General features: G+C 34.8%; 1 protein-coding gene across 1 annotated transcript; it reads right to left on the bottom strand.

The window, feature by feature from the left end:
- Positions 1-591: 591 nt before the first annotated feature.
- Positions 592-23,733, bottom strand: LOC140445176 (choline/ethanolamine transporter flvcr2a-like). Its single transcript, XM_072537050.1, has 7 exons — positions 23,429-23,733; positions 20,250-20,435; positions 19,862-20,042; positions 9,087-9,301; positions 8,027-8,130; positions 7,861-7,971; positions 592-4,713 (listed from the first exon to the last, which is right to left on the bottom strand). Exons 1-7 carry the CDS (start codon positions 23,690-23,692, stop codon positions 4,410-4,412), a joined length of 1,365 nt encoding a protein of 454 aa, XP_072393151.1. The 5' UTR covers positions 23,693-23,733; the 3' UTR covers positions 592-4,409.
- Between the last annotated feature and the right edge of the window lie 1,039 nt (positions 23,734-24,772).

Below are 24,772 nucleotides of genomic sequence, written 5' to 3'. Positions count from 1 at the left end.
TGAACCCACAGGAGAACGTAACAATATATTAACCCGCCACGAAATTTTTTTCAGAGTCTTCACTGTTGCTGGGTATCAAACTAGTCGTAAATGGGTAAATGATACTTAAATGTGTTGTAGGATAAATAACTGTTACAAAAAAAACTTCTATATTGCGTTATACATTAAATATTTTTTATTAATGATATAACATTTATATTGTTTACAATAATTTTATTGTTGTCACCATAATTCCATAGGATAATGGTACAAAACATATCACAAAATGCTGTATAAAGCCAATAAAAAATACTGAAGATACTGATTACATTATTTACAAACTAATAATAATGTAAATAAGCTTACTATCTGCAAGATACATCGTTTTATTAGTATCAAACAGAATTTAAATTCGTAGTTATTACTTATTTGATTAGATAATGATTGAATTGTTTTGAATAGCAAATGAATCAGGAGAATTGGAGATCATATTAAAAAACAGATGTCGACCAACTAAGAGGTAAAAAACGAACTAAGAACAACGAAGAATCGATTTAAGCCAAAGACACTCAGTTAAAAATACGATTGTTAGAATAACGAAGCAGTTTAAAAAAACTTCAAGAAAATTTTATATTTATATACTTAACCAAAATTCATATTATGTATTTATGACAAATTCTCATACTCGGTGGTAGACCACAGCAATAATAAGTATAAACGAAAGAGACTGAAAGAGAAACGGATGACAGCACAGAAGAAAAATGAAAATATACAAAAACTAGAAAAAATAGTACGAAGAATATTGTCTAAAGAATTGCACATTGCACATTAAAAACTAATGGAATAAATACACAAAGGTTACAGAAACAGAATATACGTTGCAAGAGTTACTGATAATTTGCGAAAAATAACAAATTATAAGAGCAACAAAGATTTACAAATATCAGCAATTTAAGACTAATATAAAAACTAAAGAATAGGCAAGTGGAACACCTCAAAAATCGCTTAAAAATATGAAATATTATCTCATCGTTACAAAATTTGACTAAAAAATACAAAAAGTTTCCTTTGTATTTCTGATGTCGCTGAATCAGAAATATGAAAAAAGCTTTTAATGTTTTTTCATGTTAAACATTTCGTTCACCGTGTACTCAATTGAGAACAACATATTTAATATTTTTTTGTATGAACTTTATGTGTTTTTACCCTTGTAACACATTGTCTCCGATTATGGACATTCTATTCCATCCAAAGGGTGCTTGTGCTGCCATCTAACGGCTTTTGAACAAAACATTTAATTATAGAAATATAGATTTCTATAGTTACTTATGACTAGTGTATAGAGCACCAATTCATTTGAGTTTCTTTCGTTATAAATGTGAACAATTGGTATTAAATGTGTCGCATGCTATTGATAAATAGTATAATTTGGTAGAACCTAAATTGTTAATAGCGGTTTTGCTTTAAATTAGCCACCTACCGGATTTTCTGAAAAGCGTGTACTCGTTTGAAGACGTGAGTCAACAGAAAAATTAATTTTTAGGTAAATATAACCCCATTTTTTATTGCGTAGTGTAAAAAATTTAAATATTTTAGAATAGGACTAAAAATTGAGTTCAAGAAGGCCTTTAACCGACGAGGAGCTCTTGCGGTGGATCGCAAAAGAGCTATCTGATATTGAATACATGAGTGACAAAGCAGAAGACAGCGGTTGGGAAGTATAAGCAAATGAACGGAATAATGTTGAGGAGCAGCTTACAGAACTGGAATTGCAAGATTATGTTAAAGAGCAGAAAGCTGAAGCATCAGAAATAATAGAGCTTGTTTATGAAGAGGAAGTAGTTGAAGAAGAAGCGCACCCTAGATTTTCAAAACAAAGTGAAATGAAGAGAATAAATGACTTTATGGAAAATAACGATCTAGTGGATCTAATTGGAGAAAGAACATGACATACTTAACCCCAGATATACATTTTCACGAGGAAGCTATTTCTAACGTCTTTGAGTTTAAAAGTCATTATTTTTTTCACCAATATTTTACTAATGGTCTTTATGAGAGTGAAAAATTATTGTCCTATAAAAGACAATAGTTTTTCTTTTGCTTCGGCTGAGGAAATGAAAAATTTGTTGGCATGTATATTTTGATGGGAAACTTGCATTTTCCTAGAATTAAATGAAACTGGAAATCTAAACCACAAATTCGTATAATTGCTGATAGTATGCCTGTCAACAGATTGACAGGCGAGAATATAAAATTTACTTTTTGTGACATGTTTACATGAACACAATCCTACTGATAACGTCAGACTGTGGAAAGTGAGGCCACTAAGTAATTGTGTAAGAACAAAGTGCCTTTCTTTGCCTTTAGAAATGCAACCCTTAAAAATAAACCGAGACCTTGGGCTATTAAAATCTTTGTGTTATGCGGAAGCACTGAACATTATATTATGATGATTTTATAATCTATCAAAGAGTAACTACTGAATTGGATGCAACAGAATCACGTATATTTAGGTTGGGTGTTTCTGTGGTTACGGCTCTATCAAAAATAATAACCGCACCTAATTTTCAGCTGTACTGTTACAACTACTTTGGTAATTATAATGTATTACAAATCTGTAAGAGAAAGGTACATTTAAGCTTCTGGTACAGCTACCATTTTTGTCAGATAGCGAAATGAAGAAGAAAGGTAGCGGATCATGCCAAGAATTAATTATTGGTGATGGAGAGGTCATTATGACAAAATGGTTTGACAATAAACTCGTTACAATTGCATTTAACTATATGGGCATTGGCAAAAAACATGAATGAGCGCGGTGGAACAAAATCCACAAAGAATATATGCAAGTACAACGACCTGAGGTTATCAAAATCTACAATACATACATGTGAGACGTAGATAACTTAGACTACCTTATAACGCTGTACAGAATATTTCTATTAGAACAAGGAAACGGATGCTAAAAATGTTTGCCCATGCAAATAAGTTATCATGTGCCAAACACTTGGCTAGTGTATAAAAAAAAGGCTTTAGAGGTTGAGAAGAAAAAGATTCTAGATCTTCTACATTTATTTTCAGAGCATATGTTTCATAAGTTTTGTTGAAAAGCATGAAAACGCCTACAAGAAAAAGTGGCCGTCCGCATACGGTTCGGGAACGACAGCCGGGACCATCAACTCCGAAGAGCCACAAGTGTACCGTGGTTGAAACGCGCCCTGTCAAAGAAGTACCACTAGATGAATTTCATCATTGGCCCATACACGATGATAAACCTAATGCATCCAGATGTAAATTGCTTGGTTGTAACGGCAAATCACGAATGACATGCGACAAATGCAATGTTCATCTATGTACAAGTACGGAAAAAAATTGTTTTGTAAGTAGATTTTTGTTTTTTGTCAGTATTTTAAAAAAATTATCTAATATTTTTGCTACATTGGCTCAAGATGTGCTCAAATGATGGCATGTTGTAGTGGCCAAACTGGGCATTTTGAAAATGTACAACTAATATCAAAAATTTGCAAAAAAAATCATTCTCGCTATGTTGCATATTTCAGATGTTTAGCTTAAAAAAATTAATTCGTGAACGAAAAAGTTAAACACGCTGTATCTAGGCAATTTTTTGTATTTATTTTTCAAATTTTAACAGTATATTCTTTAGATTGGGGGTCTCCAATCCAACCATTGCAACCGCCGCTGTGCAATCACGATAAACAGAAAAAATTAAATAAATTTGATATACAGAAATTAATCAAATCAATCACCGGTGTCTCCAAAGATAATAACAACTCTTCGGCGAAAATAATAACTCTTTGAAAAGTGTCGACGAAATTAATTGTATTTATGTGTCCGCGAAGACCATAACTATCAATATATTTGTAGCGAAAAGAACTATATTTCAGTAGATGACTGCGAAAAATATAATTTACACTAATGTACCGGTGTAAACTATAATTTTTCTCGATAAGTATCATCACAAAAGGTAATTTCATCTACGTACTTACGAAAACTATAAGCATCGTTATGTGTTAACATTTCGTGTTAACTAACATTAAAAACAGGAGGGAATTGAAAAACACCCAAAAAATTTAAATACCAGAGAAACGTAGAAATTAAAATAGCGAATCATACTTCGCTTACTCGCGTGCGCACAGGATCAATCACAAGAAGTTCTGCAAGGAATTTAAGCAGAGCGTTCAGTGATCTAAAAATTAGTTCTCCTTGAATATCAGAAAGAAGCAGAATTTTTTTTTCTTTTAACTATTTTTTGACAATTTTCCTCCAAGTTTGAAGAAAAACCTTCTAACGGCACTGGAAGAACTTTCAAAATTTAATTCAGACATGAGAAGACCGTAGTGATAGTCGAGTAATTTTAGGGGTGGATGACACTTGCCTATTATAAGAAAAGAGAACAATACTCAATAACAGTGTTATTGTTTTAGAGGAATAAAAGAAACTATATTGTTTCTATCCTTCATGAACGCTTGTTGTCTCTTCAGTTTATTGGGGGTAAATAGAGTTAGAATACAACCAGTACACATTACAGCAATCATCGTTATAATACAAATTAAGGCACCACAGTTTTCCAAGACGATGCTAAAAACAATGGTAAGAATAAAAGCCAAGATTTGTGATGTCGTCAGGAGTATCCCGGTTACTGTACTCTCTGGTGATGGAAACGTCATTTCTATGGCGAATTCGATTCCTGCCGGCAAATAACCATTTAAGAAGAACCTGAAACAATTAATATTTCTTGTCAATTTATACAGTGTGCCCCAAAAATGTTTATACAAATGGATTAAAAACTAATCTTTTTTGACATCTACGTCACGGAACCAGACACCCTGGCACCTTTCGGCCAAGTAGAATACTAGGCCAGTAGACCCCAGGGTAGTACCGGATTAACCGTGTTCCGGCTAAAAACTTAACCACCGTTCCAGAGAGGTGGTCTTGCCCCTCAATGAACATCTAAAATAAAAAACTAAAAATTTATAAATGACCATACCTGTTACCGTAAATCAGAAAATGTTTCAGACGTTAGGCCATAAACTAATAAATAATATTAACCATAAATTTCAGATACGTGGCTCAATTTCCTTCTCTGTCCTTCTGCTCCTTTTTCTTCATCGCCCCAGAAATCGGACAGTGTACTTCTCTCCATTCTTTCTCTACTCTCAACATTATGTTTACAATGTTTTTTTCATCCAGCCCGAAACCTATTCTCCTCTCGAAATCTCCCCTCTAATTTGCCCATCTCTGGCAGTTAAAAATGTAGGCGGGAGCGTCCGGTACTCCACATACAGTACAGTCTGCCGAGGTAGATTTGCCTATTCTATTTGTGAAGGTGCCAAAACTATCATGTCCGGTAAGAAACTGCGATAGGAAGTAGTCTAGTTTCCTGAACTTACATTTCCACCACGACGTCCGATCGGGAATAAGCTTCTTCGTCTACCTTGCCTTTCCGCTATCATTCGCTCATTCTCTCTGCCACTCTACTATCGTTCTTTTTCTCTCATTCTAATCTATATTTACATCCATCCTCCTCGCATACACCCTCGCTCGCTCTTTGCACAACAAAACGATCGATATCACCGCTCCAATGACATATAGAGCCTCATTTGAAACTGTCTTATATGCGCTAGATACCCCGAGGAGCATTCGCCTTTGCGAAGTCTCCATTAGCTTAGCTTATTTCGCAGTGTTTAGTACGCTACACCACACGGGGGCAGCGTAGGTTACCACCGACTGTAAAACTTCATTTAGCACCTTTCTTTTGGTGCTACCTGGGCCTTCAATGTTTGGCATCAGCCGTATCAACACCTTCAGATTTCGGTTCGCCTTCTCTACCGTCTTTTGGATGCGTACTCCGAACCTTACTCCTTCCGACAACCAGACTCACAGATACTTAATCGATTTAACCAGTGCAACCTCCACACCTTCCACTATAAAGCAAAGGGAGGATATTTCCCGGCTCACTTTGAGAACTAACACATCAGTTTTTTGAGTCACTAGCTGTAGATCGTTCTCTCTGATCCACTTACTAATGCGATGCAGGGCTGTGTTAGCCGCATTAGCCATGTCCATTTTCTGACTCGCTTTCACAACCAGTGCAAGATCATCTGCATAAGCTACAAGAGTGCATCCCCCTGGCATCTGTAATCTCAACACCCCATTGTACAAGATATTCCACAGGATGGGACCTATTACTGAACCTTGTGGAACACCCTGCGACAAACTGATGTTGGTATTTTTTTCTCTTATGGACCTGTAAGTAAAGTATCTGTCAATTACATTGACCAGGTACTCACTAACACCCAATTCTCTCAGCCTTGACGTCAAGCAAAATGAGAGCCACACATCTCTTGTATCCTGCGTAACTAAAGAGGTTACTTCTTTGAGCGCATCTATAGTGGACCTTGTGGCCCTAAAAATATATTGGCGGTCGCTCAGCGCATGCTTTTCTTCTAGCTCTCGCTAAAGGCGGTCTTTTACAAGCTGTTCGAATTTAGCTATCGAACTAAGAAGACAAATTGGCCGAAACCGCACCGCTCTTTACCTCTACCTTTGCTGAAACTTCTGTTGTTCAAGCAGTTTGTTTAGCAATCTCAGGAAAACCTGCATCCGTCCAACAGCCTCGCCGAGTTCCAACTCAGTAAAAGGTTCCGCATCTACGAAAAACCAATAACCCTTTTACGCCTATCCTAAAGAGTTCCCGTAAAAGGTATAAATAAAATACCCAAACGGGCTATATCACAAATACAGAACGTTTTCGGAATGTAAATTCCATCATCAGTGTAACAAAGTGCACATGCTATGAGCCACTAAAATATATGGGTAAAAACCCTTTAAATGATATAAATTTACAAATATGTTACATTATATACTATTAAAAATTAAGATGTCTAAGTTACCGTTGGAATTGGTAACATGGCAACGTATGGCTCTACATCGGTTACTTGGTCCTGAGACAAAGTGTCTTCGAGGACCTGTTGATACAACAGGATACGAGGATCAACAGGTCCTTTTTGAAGTTATACTTCTATACGCGCGCTCCACGTTGGAAATTTGTATGGGAGTGAATCTGTGAATTATATATATATATATATATATATATATATATATATATATATATATATATATATATATAATATTAAATATATAATAAAATATTTATTAATATTATTATTTATGTGATATGTTTTGTATTATGTATTAAATGTTCATAATTATATTAGTCTTTTGTATTTCAAAATAATAATCTCAATAAATCACTGTATGACCCAGAACTGTCAATTTTGAAATACGTTTGTGTCATGTCCTCGGTAGTATAGTAGTCAGTATCCCCGCCTGTCACGCGGGAGACCGGGGTTCGATTCCCAGTCGGGGAGGACTTTTTTATTAATATTATTACATGGTAAATTAAACATATGCGTAAGTAGAAAAGTTATGTATATTATTGTCATTTTTAAATACTTATGAATATTGCATTTTAATTTGTATTATATTATTATATTGAATTATGTTGGAGTGTATTGTATTGTATTTTTATATTAATAACAAAATAAACAATGAATTTTTCTGCAGAGTATGTGTAAAAAAATTTTTGCATTTAACTGCTTTCATACATATATGAAAATAAAAATGTACATTTTCATCAAAATATTGATTCAATCCTTCATTTACTATACTTCTATTACAGGTCAAATGTTGTTTATTAATTGTTAGTAAGTTGTTATTAATTCTGTTTCTCTTTCTGCTATGTCTTACCTATAGCATTACATATGTAATGATTGTGCAGATTGACTCCCAAATAAATTTGTAACTTCTACCGGCAGTCCCACTGGACTGCCACACCCGTTTTTTATTTTAATCGCTACTCACCCAAATATACCAATCGCTACATAAACCATCCATTTAGATTTCATCTCCAACGACAGCGTTAATCCTGCCAGGGAAAGAGCAGTTAACACAAAAATAATAAATCCGGTTTCCCTAAAAATAGTTATGATTGTTTACAATAAAAAAATCTTTCTCGCAGTGAACTTACTTGTATTTGTGGGTTTTGTCCAAGACGATACCCGTTGCAATGGACCCAACCATTCCTGTTAGGATCATTACAAGTCCCATTCGGCCAGCTTCTTCTTGTTCTCCCTAAAATATTTTGTTATACCTCTTTATTTGTATATTGTACCATGTTTATAGTACATTATAAAAAAGAAACTACGAAATTCATAGGTACAGTTCTTTGTAGGCAAAGACACGCTAAATTATTATAATAAATAAGATATATACAACCAATATTGTCATGCACGTAGAAAACATCGCGCCAAACTTGTTTGTGATAACAGTTACTATTGTCAGTTGCACGAAAAAATAATAAAACTCATCAAAGATGCAGGTATAGATTCGAAATATAGATTAGAATCATAACAAACCTATATTGGAACTAATCAGCAAAAATAAGAATAAATAAAGACTTGTCAAAAAACATTTCAAGTGGGATGTTTTTACATATTCTGTAGAGAATGTTCAATAAATGGAATTTGACAACGAAAGATTGAAGAAGCAAGTTCAAGTTTTTATAAGATCAAGAATATTGTTACGACAGTTCCGTGAGATTTATTGCATATAGAAAAAATCCCTATGTGTTAAATAAAGTTATTTTCAAGAAGTGTAACAATATATTTACCAGCAGGGATATTTCACTACCCTTAAAAATCTCTCGGCCTTCAAAATTTAAATATATAGAAAAATTCTCAGAATACTCTGAACTGACCATATAACGAAAAAGGGAGTACTGGAAGGAATGGTTAAAATAACAGGAAATTGCGTTGATAATAAAAAAAAGAAAACTAGAATACTTCGGCCATCATGTTATGACACACGGTAAATACCGCCTCCAGCAAATCAATCTCCAGAGAAAAGTGAAAAGTTGGACGGGTCTGGATAAAAGAAAAAATTCTTGGATGCAAAACCTACGCAAGTGCATCGGCCTAACATATATCTAACTATTTGAGCAAGATGCCAAAAAGATACATGGACCGACGATGCAAATAGAACGACAAGCAAACCAGTATAGGCCGGCATATAAAATAACATTAACTTACCGGAAAATAATTTAAAATTAATTGGTTTAGTAAAGTACCAATCGAACAATAAATGCCTACATTACAAGCATAGCACAAATTATGTAACAGGAAAGATTTGTCTTGAAGTAGACTTTTTATTGATTTCATAAACGACAAAAACGTAACTGTTTGTCTGTTCTGTCGTTCTTCCAACATAGCTTGGCTTGGAGGAAATGGAGGTTCCGCTGCAAAATCTACAATAAAACATTAATTAATATTATGAAATCTGAAATGTATTTTAAGTTATTCTATGATTAGAAATAAATTGTTTAAATGTTTAACTGATTAATTCTTTTTGTTTTAATTATAATTTTATTTGTGGTAACTCTGAATGGAACAACACACGCCTATTAATACTAGCTCCAAAGGTTTTGCAGACAGGATGTTCTTTCCCGGCCTGTACTTTTGTAATTTGTAATTTGTAATTATAATGTTAAAAGGTTGTAATTGGTAATCTTATCACATGGCCAAATTATTCCAAGTTTCGAGTCTTTATTGTATTAATTAATTTTAAAACAGGTTCCGAAATATTAAATAAGAGATGGATCTTAATTACTAATTATTGAGCTCTTTATATAAAACAGCAAGATGACCCTAAGTATGTCAGACATTAAGGTTTGTGAACTACAAACTGTAATCATCTTAACCCTCCATCACTCGCACCTCAAAAAATTACGCCATCACTCGCGCGTTAGATTTTATCTAACATATATGGGTATAGGTCAAATAAATGAGTCATTAGTACTTATTGGTTAAGTTTATTGGCTATTAACTCACAAAAAACGATAAACTTATATTTTTTTAAAACAAAACTACAAAAAAACTACTAGGTAAACTAAAAAAATATACACATTACCCTAGAACAAAACAAATAAGGGGATTTATTCCAAAAAAAAATGTACGCATTACGCATAAAATTAGATTTCTTCCTCTTCTAGGCAGTGGTGGCAAGTAAAATTTGTTAAACCAGTGTGCTCTTTATAATGTTGGGTAAACCTGTTCTTCCTTACATGGCAAAAAGAACATCTTGGTTTTATAGTTGGAGTTGCTCCTTGAGAAACTGATGGCTTTTCTCCGGTTATATTTGGGATCCTGAGTCTCAACTGAAAAGGCAGATTTGGGATATTGGAACGTCGTTGAAGATGGGACATTAAAAGTTGCTTGCCAAGCTCCTCAATGTAGCTTCTTCAAGATGTTACAATATTAGTGTTATTGTTGTAAATTATTTGGCTGTTTATAGTTGAAATTTTTAGTAGGTTGCAAAAAACAGTAAACAACATCCACTCCGCCTTTTGTGAGGTTGTAATCAGTAATAATCTCTGGCTTCATGGTATGCTCTTTGGTGTTTTCATCAATGAAACCATCGCTGTGTAGTGTTGAAAGTAGTGGTACATTCTTATTTATCACATATGATACAAGTATACACTTGTTTCCATCGTCACCATATGCAAACATGCTACTACATAAAGATCTTCCTTTTACGTTTGTCAACTCAGGGGGAATTTGTTGTTTGTTTTTACGCAAAGTACCTATCGTTGTCAAGCAATGATCGTTCGATAAAGAGTTGGCTAAGGGTACAGAGGAAAAGTAATTATCCGTAGTTACATTTCGATAAGTTCCACTTATGGTTCGTATAAGTCTTTTTACTTCACTAGATGCACCGTTTGGTAGTTGGTATGGTCCTTCAGAGTGTTTGCCGGGGTGAATTTCGAGATTTTATGTGAAAAATATATTCTAGCGTCCACCAAGGCATAAATTTTGATTCCATATTTAGCTGGATTATTGGCTATATGGTTCCAAGTTTGTCAACTACCGAATTTTTTTGCCTCTTAGTGGCCTCGTCAAATCTTACAGCTTGAATTATTTGGTGAAATCTTTTCTTGGACATAGTAGTTGCAAAAATATCTGGAGCTGTGTCATCTAATTTCCAGAGTTCATCAGTATTTAAATGTTGCGATCTCTTTAGCCCAGCAAGGAACAAAAGTCCGATAAATGCTTGCATTTCCTCGTAGTCAACAGCAGGACAATCCCTAGGGCGAGTATAAAACACTCTCATCATATCCAGTTTTTTATTTATATATTTTACAATATTATTGATCATAGCATCTAAGACAAACAATTTCCAGCATTCTAATATGGTTTTGGCGCCTCTTGCCTTTGCTTTTACCCCAGTTAAGTTCGTAACAATATTAGAAGCTTTGGTCTTACCTTTGGGAGTGTGTTTCTTATGTTTTAACCATGGTGTTTTATCTTTGCCATAAAAACTTGGATAACCATCATCTTGGCCGCTTTCTTCCATGGCATCTTCAGGATCACTGGGTAGAACTTGTGTGGACTGCTTAGAATCTGTATTGTGGATACTGTGTTCAGAAAGAAAATCACTTAAGTCCTTATCAGAATCTAGTGGTTCCACATCGCTGTCTATCTCTTCATAACATTTTAGTAACAAGTTTTCCATTGTCTTGTCCATATTTACCTGCAATAAATCAAAATAGCGCTTATAATAACGGATGTTCAACAATCTATAGGTATTTCACTAAAAATCTTACCTTTTATGACAATATTATAACTTTTCTTAAGTGATCTCTCTAAAAATCAACACACTAACAACTGCTCAACTACTGTCGGCTATAAGATAATAGGTACTCTCACCATTATTTAACATAGTCTTATATAAGTCTTTATAGGAGTATTCCTGGTTGCAGAACCCAAAGAAGCAATATTTCGAAAATTATGGCGAAATATTTAAAAATGTTAGGTATGACCTACCAATGCAATAAACCTTGAATGACTAGATGTTCTCTAATAACAACAAAAAATGACAGATAAATAAAGTCCACTCCGAAAACGACGACATATTGTTGAGAGCAGCAAAAAAAGCAATATTAAAATTTTATGTCCGTTCGGTACCTTGACAATTTTTCAGATTTTTTGGTGCGTAGAATCGATTTTTCGGGGGTACCAGGGAACTGAACCTCAGGGAACTGAACCATAATGAGAGCGCACGACCTCATCTACGCAAAAGCCTGCAAGCTAAATATAGATCTGCTCATCGTACCCGAACCTAACAAAAAGATAACGACAGGCGGTGGGTGGATACAAGACGAGGGGAAAAATGTAGCGGTGCTCATTAAAAATAGGGATGTCGGAGTGCAGAGCATTGTCAGGGGAGGAAATCATTTACTCATTAGGTTGAGGGATTTCAGCCTCCTGGCATGCTATGTATCTCCAAACATCCCTATGATGAGATACGAAACAATCGTTAATGAAATAATGGGTGCCGCTATAAACGAAAAAAAAATACTGATCGCCGGGGACATAAATGCGAAGTCCAGACAATGGGGTTCCCCCATAAACGACAAAAAGGGGGAACTCTGGAATTAATGGATAGCCCAGGCTGGCCTCCAAGTGCTGAACAACAATAAGCCAACCTTCGTACGGGGGGCCAGCCAATCACACATTGACATCACATTCGCGAGCGAAGGGCTATCCAGGAAGGTGTGCGGGTGGGATGTACTCGACGATCAGCTCTTCACCTACCACCGATATATACAATTTGAGGTAAAGGTTAAAGGGGGGGTAAAGCGGTCGATAGGTACAGCAAAATCATATTTCAACAAAAACAAGTACCTATCGGAGGTCAGAAAAATAAATGAAGATGAGATTTCTGACCTCGGCCAACTTCGAACAGCTCTACAAAATGCGGCAAAATTGGCTACCGAGAAGAAGAAACATGGAAAAAAATCCCCCTATTGGTGGACAGATGAGATAGAAGATCTACGGGAGAGATGCCTCAGAGCTCGAAGGAATTATACGAGAAGCCAGGGCAACCTCGAGCTTAAAGATACATACAAGGATTTGAAGAAAAGATTAAATAATACAATAAAAAAAGAGAAAAAAGAAAAGTGGCAGACCCTGATAAAAGCACTCGACGAGGATATATAGGGTGATGCATACAAAATCACAATGAAGACCTTAAAGATAATGGCCCCATATAGACTCGACGAAGACCAGCGGATGAGATCAGCTGAACTCCTCTTTCCCACCAAGGACATGCCAGATTTGACCAAGGTTTTCCCAACCATGATAGAGGAGTTCACAGAAGAAGAGGTGAAAACCGCTGGTCAGGATACGAAGACAGGGAAAGCTCCCGGCCCTGACGGGCTGCCACCAGAGGCAATAAAGATAATAGCAACTGAGAAACCAGGTTTGATCAGAAGAATATTTAATGATCTACTGCAGAAACAAGAGTTTCCCAAGGACTTGAAGGAGGCTAACTTGGTTCTACTCCTAAAGCCCGGGAAACCCCCTGATTCACCGACCTCTTATCGGCCAATATGCCTTCTGGACTGCCTTGGTAAGTTCTACGAGAGACTTATCAAGAAGAGGTTGGAAGGCATGTTGGAAGATGAGAGAGTCTTATCCAACCAACAGTACGGATTTAGGAAAGGCAGATCGACAATCGACGCCGCGACCTGGATAAGAAACGCGGCCAAATCAAGCAAGAAAAGATGGGTGGTTCTTGTTCTGTTGGACATAAAAAATGCTTTTAATTCAGCAAACTGGGGCCTCATAGTAGACCGAGTAGTCGAAAGCGGGGCTCCGGAATATATGTCCAATATAATAAAGGACTACCTTTCGGAACGATCCGTATGCATATCCAAGAAGAAAAAGAAACAAATGACCGCGGGAGTACCCCAGGGGTCAGTCCTGGGACCCTTACTCTGGAACATGTTATACAATGGGGTACTAGAAATTCACAAGCAGAGACAAGGAGTCAAAGCGATAGCATACGCAGACGATCTAGCCCTATTGGTTGAGGATGATAAGAATTGGGGCATAACAGAAAAGGTAAATAAAGCAATAAACACGACCGCGGCGTGGATCGAGAAGAACGACTTAAAATTAGCAGTAGACAAAACAGAGATAATAATTCTGAGAGGACCAAGGAAAAGGGATGACTTGGTTTTCAAATATCAAGGCTCCGAAATAAGACCCCAAAGGACAGTCAAGTATCTCGGTATTACTTTCGACGACCGACTTACCTTTGGGCAGCACATACAAGAAGCATGTCGAAAGGCGGAAGGGAGGACCTCAGCATTGAATGAATTATTGCCAAACATAGGGGGGCCCGGATCTCAGAAGAGATCAGTTATGTTACAATCAATATTATCGATCATCTTATACGGGGCCCCCGTGTGGCACGAGGTTCTCCAGATGAAGAAATATAAGGACATGCTCTTTAGGGCTCAAAGGAAACCTCTGATCAGGGTGTGCAGCGCGTACAGAACTGTATCTACCATTGCCTTACAGGTAGTGGCTGGTTCTGTACCCGTGCACATCCTGGCCAGGGAAAGAGCTCGAATGTATCAGAGGGGCAGCGGGGCGGTTGGTTCAGGGCCACAAGAAAGAGCCAGAAGCTTGGAGATGTGGCAGAGGGAATGGGCAACCGAAGTCGAAAAGGCGGCCTGGACGAGGTCCCTGGTCCCGGATGTAGTGAGGTGGTACGGGTGTCGGCATCGGCGCGTCAACTACTACTTCACGCAGTTTCTGACGGGGCACGGATCGTTTCGGAAATACACCCACAGAATCGGTAGGTCCAGAGACGATCTATGTCCTGAGTGTGGAGTGGTGGACGATGCGCAGCATGTTGTTTTCGACTGCCCTGAATACCACACGGGGCGAAACGAACTGCAGCTGAGCCTGGGATCTCCACTAGGCGAGCCTCACGAGCTGATCGATAAAGCCATCGACAGCAAGCACGATTTCGAACTGATCATTGCCTTTGTTACAAAAACCATAAAGCACAAGGAAGAGAAAGAGAGGCGGCTGCAGATGGATTGACCGCTATAGTTATGTACTGTTTTAAAAATGTGTGTTATTTATTTACTTATTTTATTGCATTTTATTTATTCAGGTTACTTTCGTTTTTACTATATCTTATCTATACCAACTTTAGCTGTTGTTTTTATTTTTATTTTATCTACATTACTTTTAACTTATTTTTTTTTTATCTATTTTTATTTATTAATTTATTTATTTTATTTCATTGTCGGGGCCGCGGGACATGGGACGGGAAAAGACTTTTTACATCCAATCCCGTCGGATGTCCCGATACCCCGAAATTTAGTGAATGAGGGTATGAATGCGGAACTGAATTGATGAAAGTACGAATGAATGGTGTTACTGTTAATCGCCAACTGGCTCTACTCGTTAGTTTCAATGTGGAAGGGGTGGCAACCAGGCTGTCTCGCCAGAATGAGGATTGAGCGGGACGGTAGCTTCACCGACCAGTCTCGCCCGAGCCTTGTGCTGGTGAGAGAGACCGGGAGGCCGTCAAATCCAGGTAATGCATGCGAAAAGTGCCAGAGGGAAGTTAAGAGTAAGGCTGACGGGCCAGATATGCTCGCTAAGAGCGGTTCCGGGCCCGTCGGTCGGAGAAAGAGGGGGTGGTTTAGTCGGTAGGCGGTCTCGTCACGCGGTCGGTGAAGCGTAAGAGATTGAATCCGACACACCTGGGTAAAGGGCTGACACCCGATCCCAGACGGTCTTTTAGAAGATTCCACCTCCCAAAAAAATAAAAAAAAAAAAAGTTTTACTATCCAGACCAAAATTCTTAGGATGTATTGTCCATTATTATATTTTATATTTCTGTTGTTAATGTTGAGTGTCAAAGTTTATTTTAAATAATCTCAACGACTAGTAAGTGGCACTGACAAATTGTGATATTTTGTAAACGTTTACATATTTTTTTATCTATATTACAGAGTCTTGAAAAAGGAATAAAACAAGTCCGAAAGCTTGACAAAAAGTCAAAAGAGTATTTCAAAAGCTGATGTGTGTGTAGCTGTATGCATTTTTCCTTCCCACCTGTCAGAAGAAAACTTTTTCTTCTACCTCTGGTGTTTTTATTATTCATACTTGACTACCATAATGTCACTGTGGTTCTCATAACCGGCTTATTAATTATTATCTTTGTTATTCGCGATACATATTTGGCTTACATTAGTGATGTTAGACTTTCCATTTTAGAGCTCTAATTGAGCTCTAATTCTTCATGTCATTTATTATTATCCCACAGATAAATAAAATGGTCTACCCTAGAATTTAGATTATCTTGCTTCGTTAGATGTAAAAGTAAGCTAATCTTGTTGCTTTTAATTTTGTAGTACCATGTACTTTGACTTATCCTGGATGATTTATTTTTAGATCAAAATATCTTGCCTAATTCTCTATTCATTTTATAACATCTTTTAATTACTTTCTTATTTTTGTTAGTATTGTGAAATAGTCAGCAAAAATCAAGCATGGATGTTTGGTGTAGGTGGATGTACTCATTTTTACTCTGCTTTCTCTAATAATGCTATCCAGCAAAAAATTAAAAAGTACCGTGTGGATAAAATGTCTTCTTGCATGAGACCTCCGTTTACTTCAAATTCATAATGCGAGTCCTCTACATACTACATGATTTCGTATATTATTCAGTGTCATTCTTATTAACTTAATTAGTTTCGTAAGTATACCCACGTAGCTGAGTGTTTCATACATTTTATTCATTTTGATTCAATCATACACCTGCTTAAAATCTATAAACAATTATATGCTGATAGAAGGTGGTCTGAATTTCTTTTAGTGTAAAAATCTGATCCGTAACTGATCTCTTTTTCTCTTAATGGCACTACAGCCCAAATCGAGCGTTGACCTCCTTCAAACTATGCCTTCAATTTTGCCGGGCCTGCGCCTTTTTTTTTCCAGCTTCTCACGTCTAGCAAATTTTGCCCGTCCACTGCAACTTTATCCTCCCGCTTTTTATGTGGCCTTACTTTTGAAATTCCATCCTGCATTTTACTATATAGGGCTCTTTTCGGCAGTCTTTCATCCTGCATTCTCAATACATGACCAGCCCATCGAAGTCTCTAAAATTTAATAAATTCTGAGGTCGGAGACTCTCTGAACAGTTGGTACAGTTCATTCATGGTTACACCTGGATCTCCATACTCCGTTTTCGTTGATAGGTCCAATATCTTCCTTAGGTATTTTCTTTTAAAGACTTTTAACTTTCTTTTTATACTTTCCTCTAACTGATCATCATCTTCTTCTTTTTCTTCTTCTTCTTCTTTTTCTTCTTCTTCTTCTTTTTCTTCTTCTTGTTCTTCTTCTAATGGCGCTATAACCATTTGTGGGTCTTGGCCTGCTTAACAACGCTCTTCCATTCTGAACTGTCAGATACTATCCTTCGCCACTGCATGTAACTAATCTAGTATCTCTAGCAGTTTATTTTTTGCCTAGATCATTTTCTGCTCAAGTTATTTAGTATATATCTTTCTCTCTCTATCTCTCTGTCTCTTAGGATCTTAAACAGTATCTTAACAGGTATCTAACAGATCGATACTTCTGTAGTTTTCACAAAACAATATATACCGCTTTTGATATATAGAACATAAAGCCTAGGTCCAGTCTTTAGGCATTCATATTTTCCTCTTTCCATATCTCCTTGCTTTATAACCTCGTTTTTGAAGTTCTTCGCCACTATTTTTTAGCATTTCTGCAGTTATTTTGATTTTTTCCGTTTACTTCTACTATCATGTCGTCTTCTTCGATAGGGGGATTTTGTTAACCTATGAATTTTGCCCGTTTAATAATTCTCAGTAACACGTCTGTCCCATACAGCCATAACTTCTTCCTTTTTTACTTTTTAGTATTGGATTTTCTTTTTTATGTATGTATTAAATTTCTGATATCTTTTGTCAGTGTTTTTAACTTCTTGGTAGAAAAAACATATTTATTTTCTCTGTAATTCTTCTTCTATTTCTTGTAGTACGTTTTGTCGTTTTTCCATTTTTTTTTTGTCTGCATTTTTCTTCTTTGATACATACTCTTTATCATACTAGTTATTCTTTGTTTTTTTTTTGGTTCTTTTTTGTATAACCCGTATTCCTTTGCTCATAGATTGCTTCATTATCTTGTTATTATTTGATCTCCCCATAAATGCAAGCTATAAGTATTTATGTAAGTATTTTTTATAAAATGTGGATCATTATTTACGTTATTCAACGACAATTTTTAAAAATCGATCCGAAGCTTCCTATCCCCCTTATGTTAAAATTAAACTTTTTGAGGCATAAATAGATATTGTATCTTTTTAAAAATGTATTTGTGTCGATGTTCTGAGACCTCTCAATGAACTCGAAAACTGGTTCTTTGATCCAGAACGGTTTTAACATTGAGCATATGTCAGCATATCTTCTTATTTATTCTGAGATTTAAATTATTTCTTCATTATTATTTGTGCATCACATCGTATAGTTTTAGCATCTGCGGCATTGGCATTATCATTAAACGCACTTAATACTTTTAACACATCTACCTATTCTCGATTAGAATAATAACGTTCAATATTAACGTAACGAAACCCCAAGATGAAGATAGTCTACAAATATAAAATGTATATAGAGAATTTAATACAATCTAGTACAAACCAGAGTAGAGTTGGTTTATATAATCCTTAACCTACGCAAAAAATATTTGAGGCACGAAAAACTTATACACTAAATATTATATAAATATTTGGTATTTACTTCAACAAGATCTGTTTACCAAAGGGAATAATAGAAATGCTGCCATATAACAATAAACCTGATAATAATATAAAATATATGGAAGGCATTAGATAATTTTAGTTAAACATTGACGTCAAATAAAATAATAAACGAGAAGAAATTAATAAACAAATTTATAGTATCTAGGATATAAAGATATCGTCAAAAGTACGCAAAAATTACTAAAAATCGACGAAATAAAAACATGATGTACGTCAGTAGAAAAAGTAAAACATTGTTAGTAGACAACTATATCGAAGTAGTTAAAATGTTTAAGGGTACTAGTTAACTAAAGTATTTTAAGAAGGTATAGTCATGAAATGCTCAAAGCATTTAATGATGATCCCTAGTTTCATATACCTTTTCGCCTACGAATACAAGAAAGATACGCTTGTTGTATTCTGTTCACTTATCTATTAACGTTTTAATACTGACTTGCTCTTATTCAAAGGCCTTAGGTGAGGTCAGGTCCTTAACTTATCTTTCTAACTTTCTTTAACCCGCATTGTTCTAACTGCTCATGGAAATGGCTAAATACCTCTGGAAATATGAACAGATAGGCCTATACGATCATTGTTGTCCTATTTTTCAGTTGTAAGATAATGACACATATTTTTATATAAGTTTAGAGACAATACAATCTCCTTGTTGTGATACCCTTATACGTTATCTCTTTGTTAAAGAAAAAGTCCTAATAGCCTTGAAACTTGGTACATACGTTTCTCTTAGTTCTATTAACTTTAGGCTAAGTTTTAAAGTTTTGAAAATTAGTACACAAGTTCCTTTTAGTGCACGAAAAAATTTCGAGCTAAAAGATCTTTTCCACTTCTCATAATCTTAAAGGAAAATCAATAGGTCTTATTTTTCTACTCATATTCTTAAGCTTTACTTTTTCTTAAAAAAAAATTTTAGAGTTTTGAAACATAGATACCCTTTAGTTTAAGGGAGAACCCTTAGATAGTTCGAAATATATATTTTTCTTGTTCTTTTAAGTTGAGTTATAAATACTTATTGGTTATAAATTTATTGATTAAAAACAGTTATATTGCCTATATCAATGGTTCTGTAAAAACAAAAATAATATTATAGTCCGAGTAATAAATAATGTATTACTCTTTATTTTAAATAAATACAAAACTGGTCTAAAATACTTACAAAAGAACATAGCTAGTGTAACTGGTGCCATAGCCAATGTTAATCCCCAACAGATGATTTTTAAGTTATTACCAATCTCGGCCAAATTATCACTGTCTTGAACTATCATCGGTGGGATTACAAATCCTAAAGCACTGCCAAACGTTAAGCCAAAAAGTCCTAGAGAACAAGCTGTCGATACCTGCATTTAAAAATAATTTATGTAAGTGTACAATTCTAGATTAACAACTTCTGTTTCGGGTATTGCAATGGTATCAAGTTAAAATACGAACGAAGAATGAGAAATGAACTACAAAATTTATAAAGTAAACACAATATCATGGGAGACACATAATATATAATAGTGTATAAAGGAGTATCGATGGTGATGAACGACTTAGTAACTTACTTCCTGTGGTTTAAACCACGTAACTGCTAGCTTGGACGGCAAAGTCAAGATGAATATCTGTGAAACAGCCACTGTAGTCTGTCCAATCATAACAACCCAAAATAGGTTTTCTCCTATGGAAAATATTTTGACTGCAGCTCCTAACAGGGTTAGGAAGGCTCCTATGAGGGTCGCAACTCTTAAACCCTGGAATAATAAAAAAAAATTTAATTATTAGAAAAATCAATTTTTTTAAACCTTTTTAAAATTTTTTAGTAGTATGATCAGAGTTCGGATATGTTCGGATATTATGCGCTTACATACATAAAAAGAAGCATACTTTTGTGTTTTTAACATAATATTTATGTATTAAAGCGAAATCTGGGAATTTAACCACCTTTATAGAATACCGCCCATCTGTTATACATTGACCACTGGTTTTTCCCAATTTGTAACTTTACTCCGGTCGATTGATCATCGACTGCGCCATATTTTAAATTATTTACTACTAATTGGAATTAAGCGATTTTAACTAAGATACAATACTCAAATTTCGAGAAATGGTACACAGGGATTAAAACCATTATATAAAATGTACTTAAAGTTTTAAATAATTTTAAAAACATTTGGTCACTTCCTAATTCCTTAGTACCTAAAATACAACACATTTAAAAATATTATATTACTTCTACTTAACATTACTTCCCAGTGGAAGTTGGGGTCAGGGCTGACGAAGACCTTGGTCCTCCGATGAATAGGGGGTTGAGCGAAGGGCTAACAACCCTTCAATGTAAAACTCAATTGTTACAAATACTAATGAAACAAACGGACAGATCTCACAACGACGAACTCAAGAAAGAAAAATAGACATGATTATGGATTTACAATTTGGAACCTGGAATGTGCGAACCCCTTGCAGAAGAAATTGAAACATACGGGGTTGAAATATTGACACTGCACAAAATGATGGAAGAACAAGGAGAAATTCGTAAATATAAGTTCTCACTATATTACTCCGGAAATGAAATGAGACAAGGTGAAAGAGGAGTAGGGTTTATAGTAACAAAAAGACTTCGAAAAGCCATGATTGCATTTACACCAATATCAGACAGAATTGACACCACAAGAAGGTTAACTGCATAACGTGACAATGGTTAATGTATATGCACCGACGAAAGAGGTTGATGAAGACGAGGTTGAAAGATTCTATGGAGAACTTCAGGAAGTATGTGATAAAATCTAAAGACACGATGCTGTTATAACATTGGGCGACTTTATTGCTACGCTAGGGAAACAAGAAACTTTCGTAAACATATTTGGGAAACATAATTTACATAATGAAACCAGTTAAAATGGACTTAGGGTTGCACAATTTGCAACAAAAAATAATTATTTAGTTGTCGGAACTTCCAGAGTAAATATATCCATAAAGGAACATGGAAAATACCAGGAACCAATAAAGCCAATCAAATTGACCACATCCTCATCTTAAAAAGATGGGCAACAGATATAACTAATGTCAAAACGTATCGCGGGGCGGCAGAAAATCGCGACAGTGGCAAAAGGGAAAAATAGCCAAATTAAAAAATGGAATGTTGAAGTATTCAAAAGTTCAACAAAGACACAAGAATATCAAAATACTCTCTAAATAAAACTCAACGGAATCAGAGAGGAAGATACTGCAGAGGAAGAATGAAGAAAATTAAAAACAATAATAATGGAATCTACAGAGGAAACTGTCGGAAAAGCCAAAAGGCAAAGAAATGCGGAATGGTATGATGATAAATGCAAAACTGCAGTAGAGGAAAAAAGGCAAGCTATGCTTAACCAACTTAAAAGAAACACAAAAAATAGCAGAGAAATTTATAACGAAAAGAGAATATAAGCGACTAGAATATGCAAAAAAAAATGAGAGGCTTTGAAAAAACAATCACAAGAAATCCTGGAACGTAACAGATACGAGAGAAGAAAATTCTATAAAAGAATCAAAGAAAGCACACAGTTATTTAGACCAAAATTAACGATATGCAAAGACAAGGACAGAGAACTACTAACAGAGAAACAAAACATTATAATGTGATGGAAAGAATACTTTGAGGAAAACCTAAATGCAGACAATGGAAATGATTAAAACGAGATAATATATTTTACGGCGGAGCAGCACATTAAAAATCCGAGTTATGAAAAAGTAGTTTAAATAATAAACTAAAAAACAGTAAAACGCCAGTAAAACTGATCAGGTAGTCTTAGCGAATGATGAGGAAGACATGGACTACATGTTTAGAAAACTAAAGAAAGAATATGAAAAATGGGGCCTCAATATGAATATGTCAAAGACAGAGTATCTTAAAATGGGAGATGATAAAGAAGATCCGGAGTTAGAAATTAGAAACACAAAAACATGCAATGAATATAAAATATCTCGGATCTATAATATCTAAAGAAGGCACTACCAAAAGAGACATCGAAAACAGAACGCAGCAGGGAAAAAAAGCGGTAAACATTCTAAACTCTCTACTATGGTCTAAAGATATTAGACAAGAAACGAAATTGACAATCTATCGAACCTTGGTAGAGCCTATTATGACTTATGGGGCAGAAGTTTGGCAGATCACGAAAAAAGGTAGAAAAAGAATAGAAGTGGTAGAAATGGATTTTCTAAGGAGAGCGTGTGGTGTATCCAAAAAAGATCATATCATAAATGAAGATATTAGAAGGAGGACAAATACTGTATATTCCAATGTAGACAGAACTGAAATATACGTGAAAACATACGTGAAGCGAATGAATGAAGATAGATGACCAAAGAAAGTTACGCCTTCAGCTAAACCAAACAAAATCAAAGCATATTGAAATGAGCGCTAGACTAAAGATATGCTAAATATATCTGATATTTGAAGATACAGACATAGAAAAAAGAATTAATAAAGGAAGTTAAGCTGTTGGAGCTTGTTGTCGAAAATGATATCAAGAAAAAAAAAATGAAATACCAGAAAACGGTTACGCTATCATCATTGACGTAAAGGAAATAATCATATTAGGGAATAAATCAAACTTGCAATAAAATTTATTTAAGATACGATAAAAAGAAAAGCAACAAAGGAATGTCAAGGAATGAATGAATGAAAAAAATTAGTTTGCTATAATTTTGAAAATAAAGGTTTACATAATAATGAGGATTTAAAAAATGAGTAACTTACCATTTTGTCAATAATGTAACACGTCGGTAACATAACAAACGGCCATACGAAAGCAAAAACGGTCGAGGTCCAATTAGACTGACTGGTACTAATATGATAGTACTTTGTGACAATATTACTAATTATTGAATATTCGACCCAATGGAAGGTACTTAGAATACCGGTCACAATGTACATCAATAGTATCAGCCATCTTTTCAAATAAACCTTTATTATAGGTTCATATGTTGGAATCAAAATTTTTTCGGATGTTTTAGTGGCCATTTCAGGTTTGTTAATGTTGCTGTTGGTCCCAAAATTTGATATATGTTATGGTGTCTATATAGTTTATTATATTTAAACTGATAACGATGTTTAATAGAGATTTAGTTGAAAGAGTAATTTTGTATTTTAGTATATTTGATTGCTGATTCATAATAACATATAAAATTATAAAACTTTTTTGTGGTCAGATTATTAAAATGATTCATTTGTTCATTTTTGCATTTTTATTTATGTCAGACATTTCAAATAAAAAAATAAGGGGTCTGAATACAATTGATTGACGTCAGCCATTCTAAAAAAAGACAAAGTTGAACTAACTGATCAGCAACAAGTAAACACTGACAGAGAACGGCATACAAAGGCCAATTAGAAATATCTAGAGAAATTAAGGTAACTGAATCATCAAAATTGGAATGTAGAGGTTTTGAAAAGTGAACTGTTTTAAATATTTTTATCATACAGTTATACCGGAAGTTGCTTATAACTTCGTTTTTTTTTAATAGAGCACCCTATTGTATATTGTATATTGGTACACCACTACTGTATATTGTTTAATTTTAAAAATACTCGCATTACTCTGAACATTTTTTTAATACTTCCCTATACCTATTGTGAACCGTTTTTTAGTTTGGTTTTTATATGAAAATTACACTTTTCTACCATGTAGAATCTGAATAGAATAGTAATCTGAATAAAAGTTTAAATTCTTTAGGAACTTATTAACCATATACAGCTTTATCATTTCCAGTGTAAAGTTGCCTTTTTCATTATATAGAGTGCTGTCAAAATCGGCATCCTAAATTTTGGCCTAATTTCTTTTCCTTATCGGACACCCTATATGTGATTCATTATTTTAGAAGAATACGTTTCTCACTATCGATCTGAATAGTATTCCCTATATCTATCTCTTGCAGTTTTCGAATAAATTAACATTATACGTTTTTGTTATAAAAAATTTATTTTTTGATAGACTATGTTGTGTTAATATATAACTTTCATATTGTAAGTTAAACATTAAACGATTAAAAAGATGATATCAAAGAAAATAGACACTAGCTTATTAATGTAATAAATGTTAAA

Source organism: Diabrotica undecimpunctata, chromosome 7 (genome assembly GCF_040954645.1).
Source record: "Diabrotica undecimpunctata isolate CICGRU chromosome 7, icDiaUnde3, whole genome shotgun sequence".
In the NCBI taxonomy this organism is placed as follows: Eukaryota; Metazoa; Arthropoda; class Insecta; order Coleoptera; family Chrysomelidae; genus Diabrotica; species Diabrotica undecimpunctata.
The sequence above is the reverse complement of the archived record's forward strand: the minus strand, read 5'-3'. Positions and strand labels throughout refer to the sequence as shown.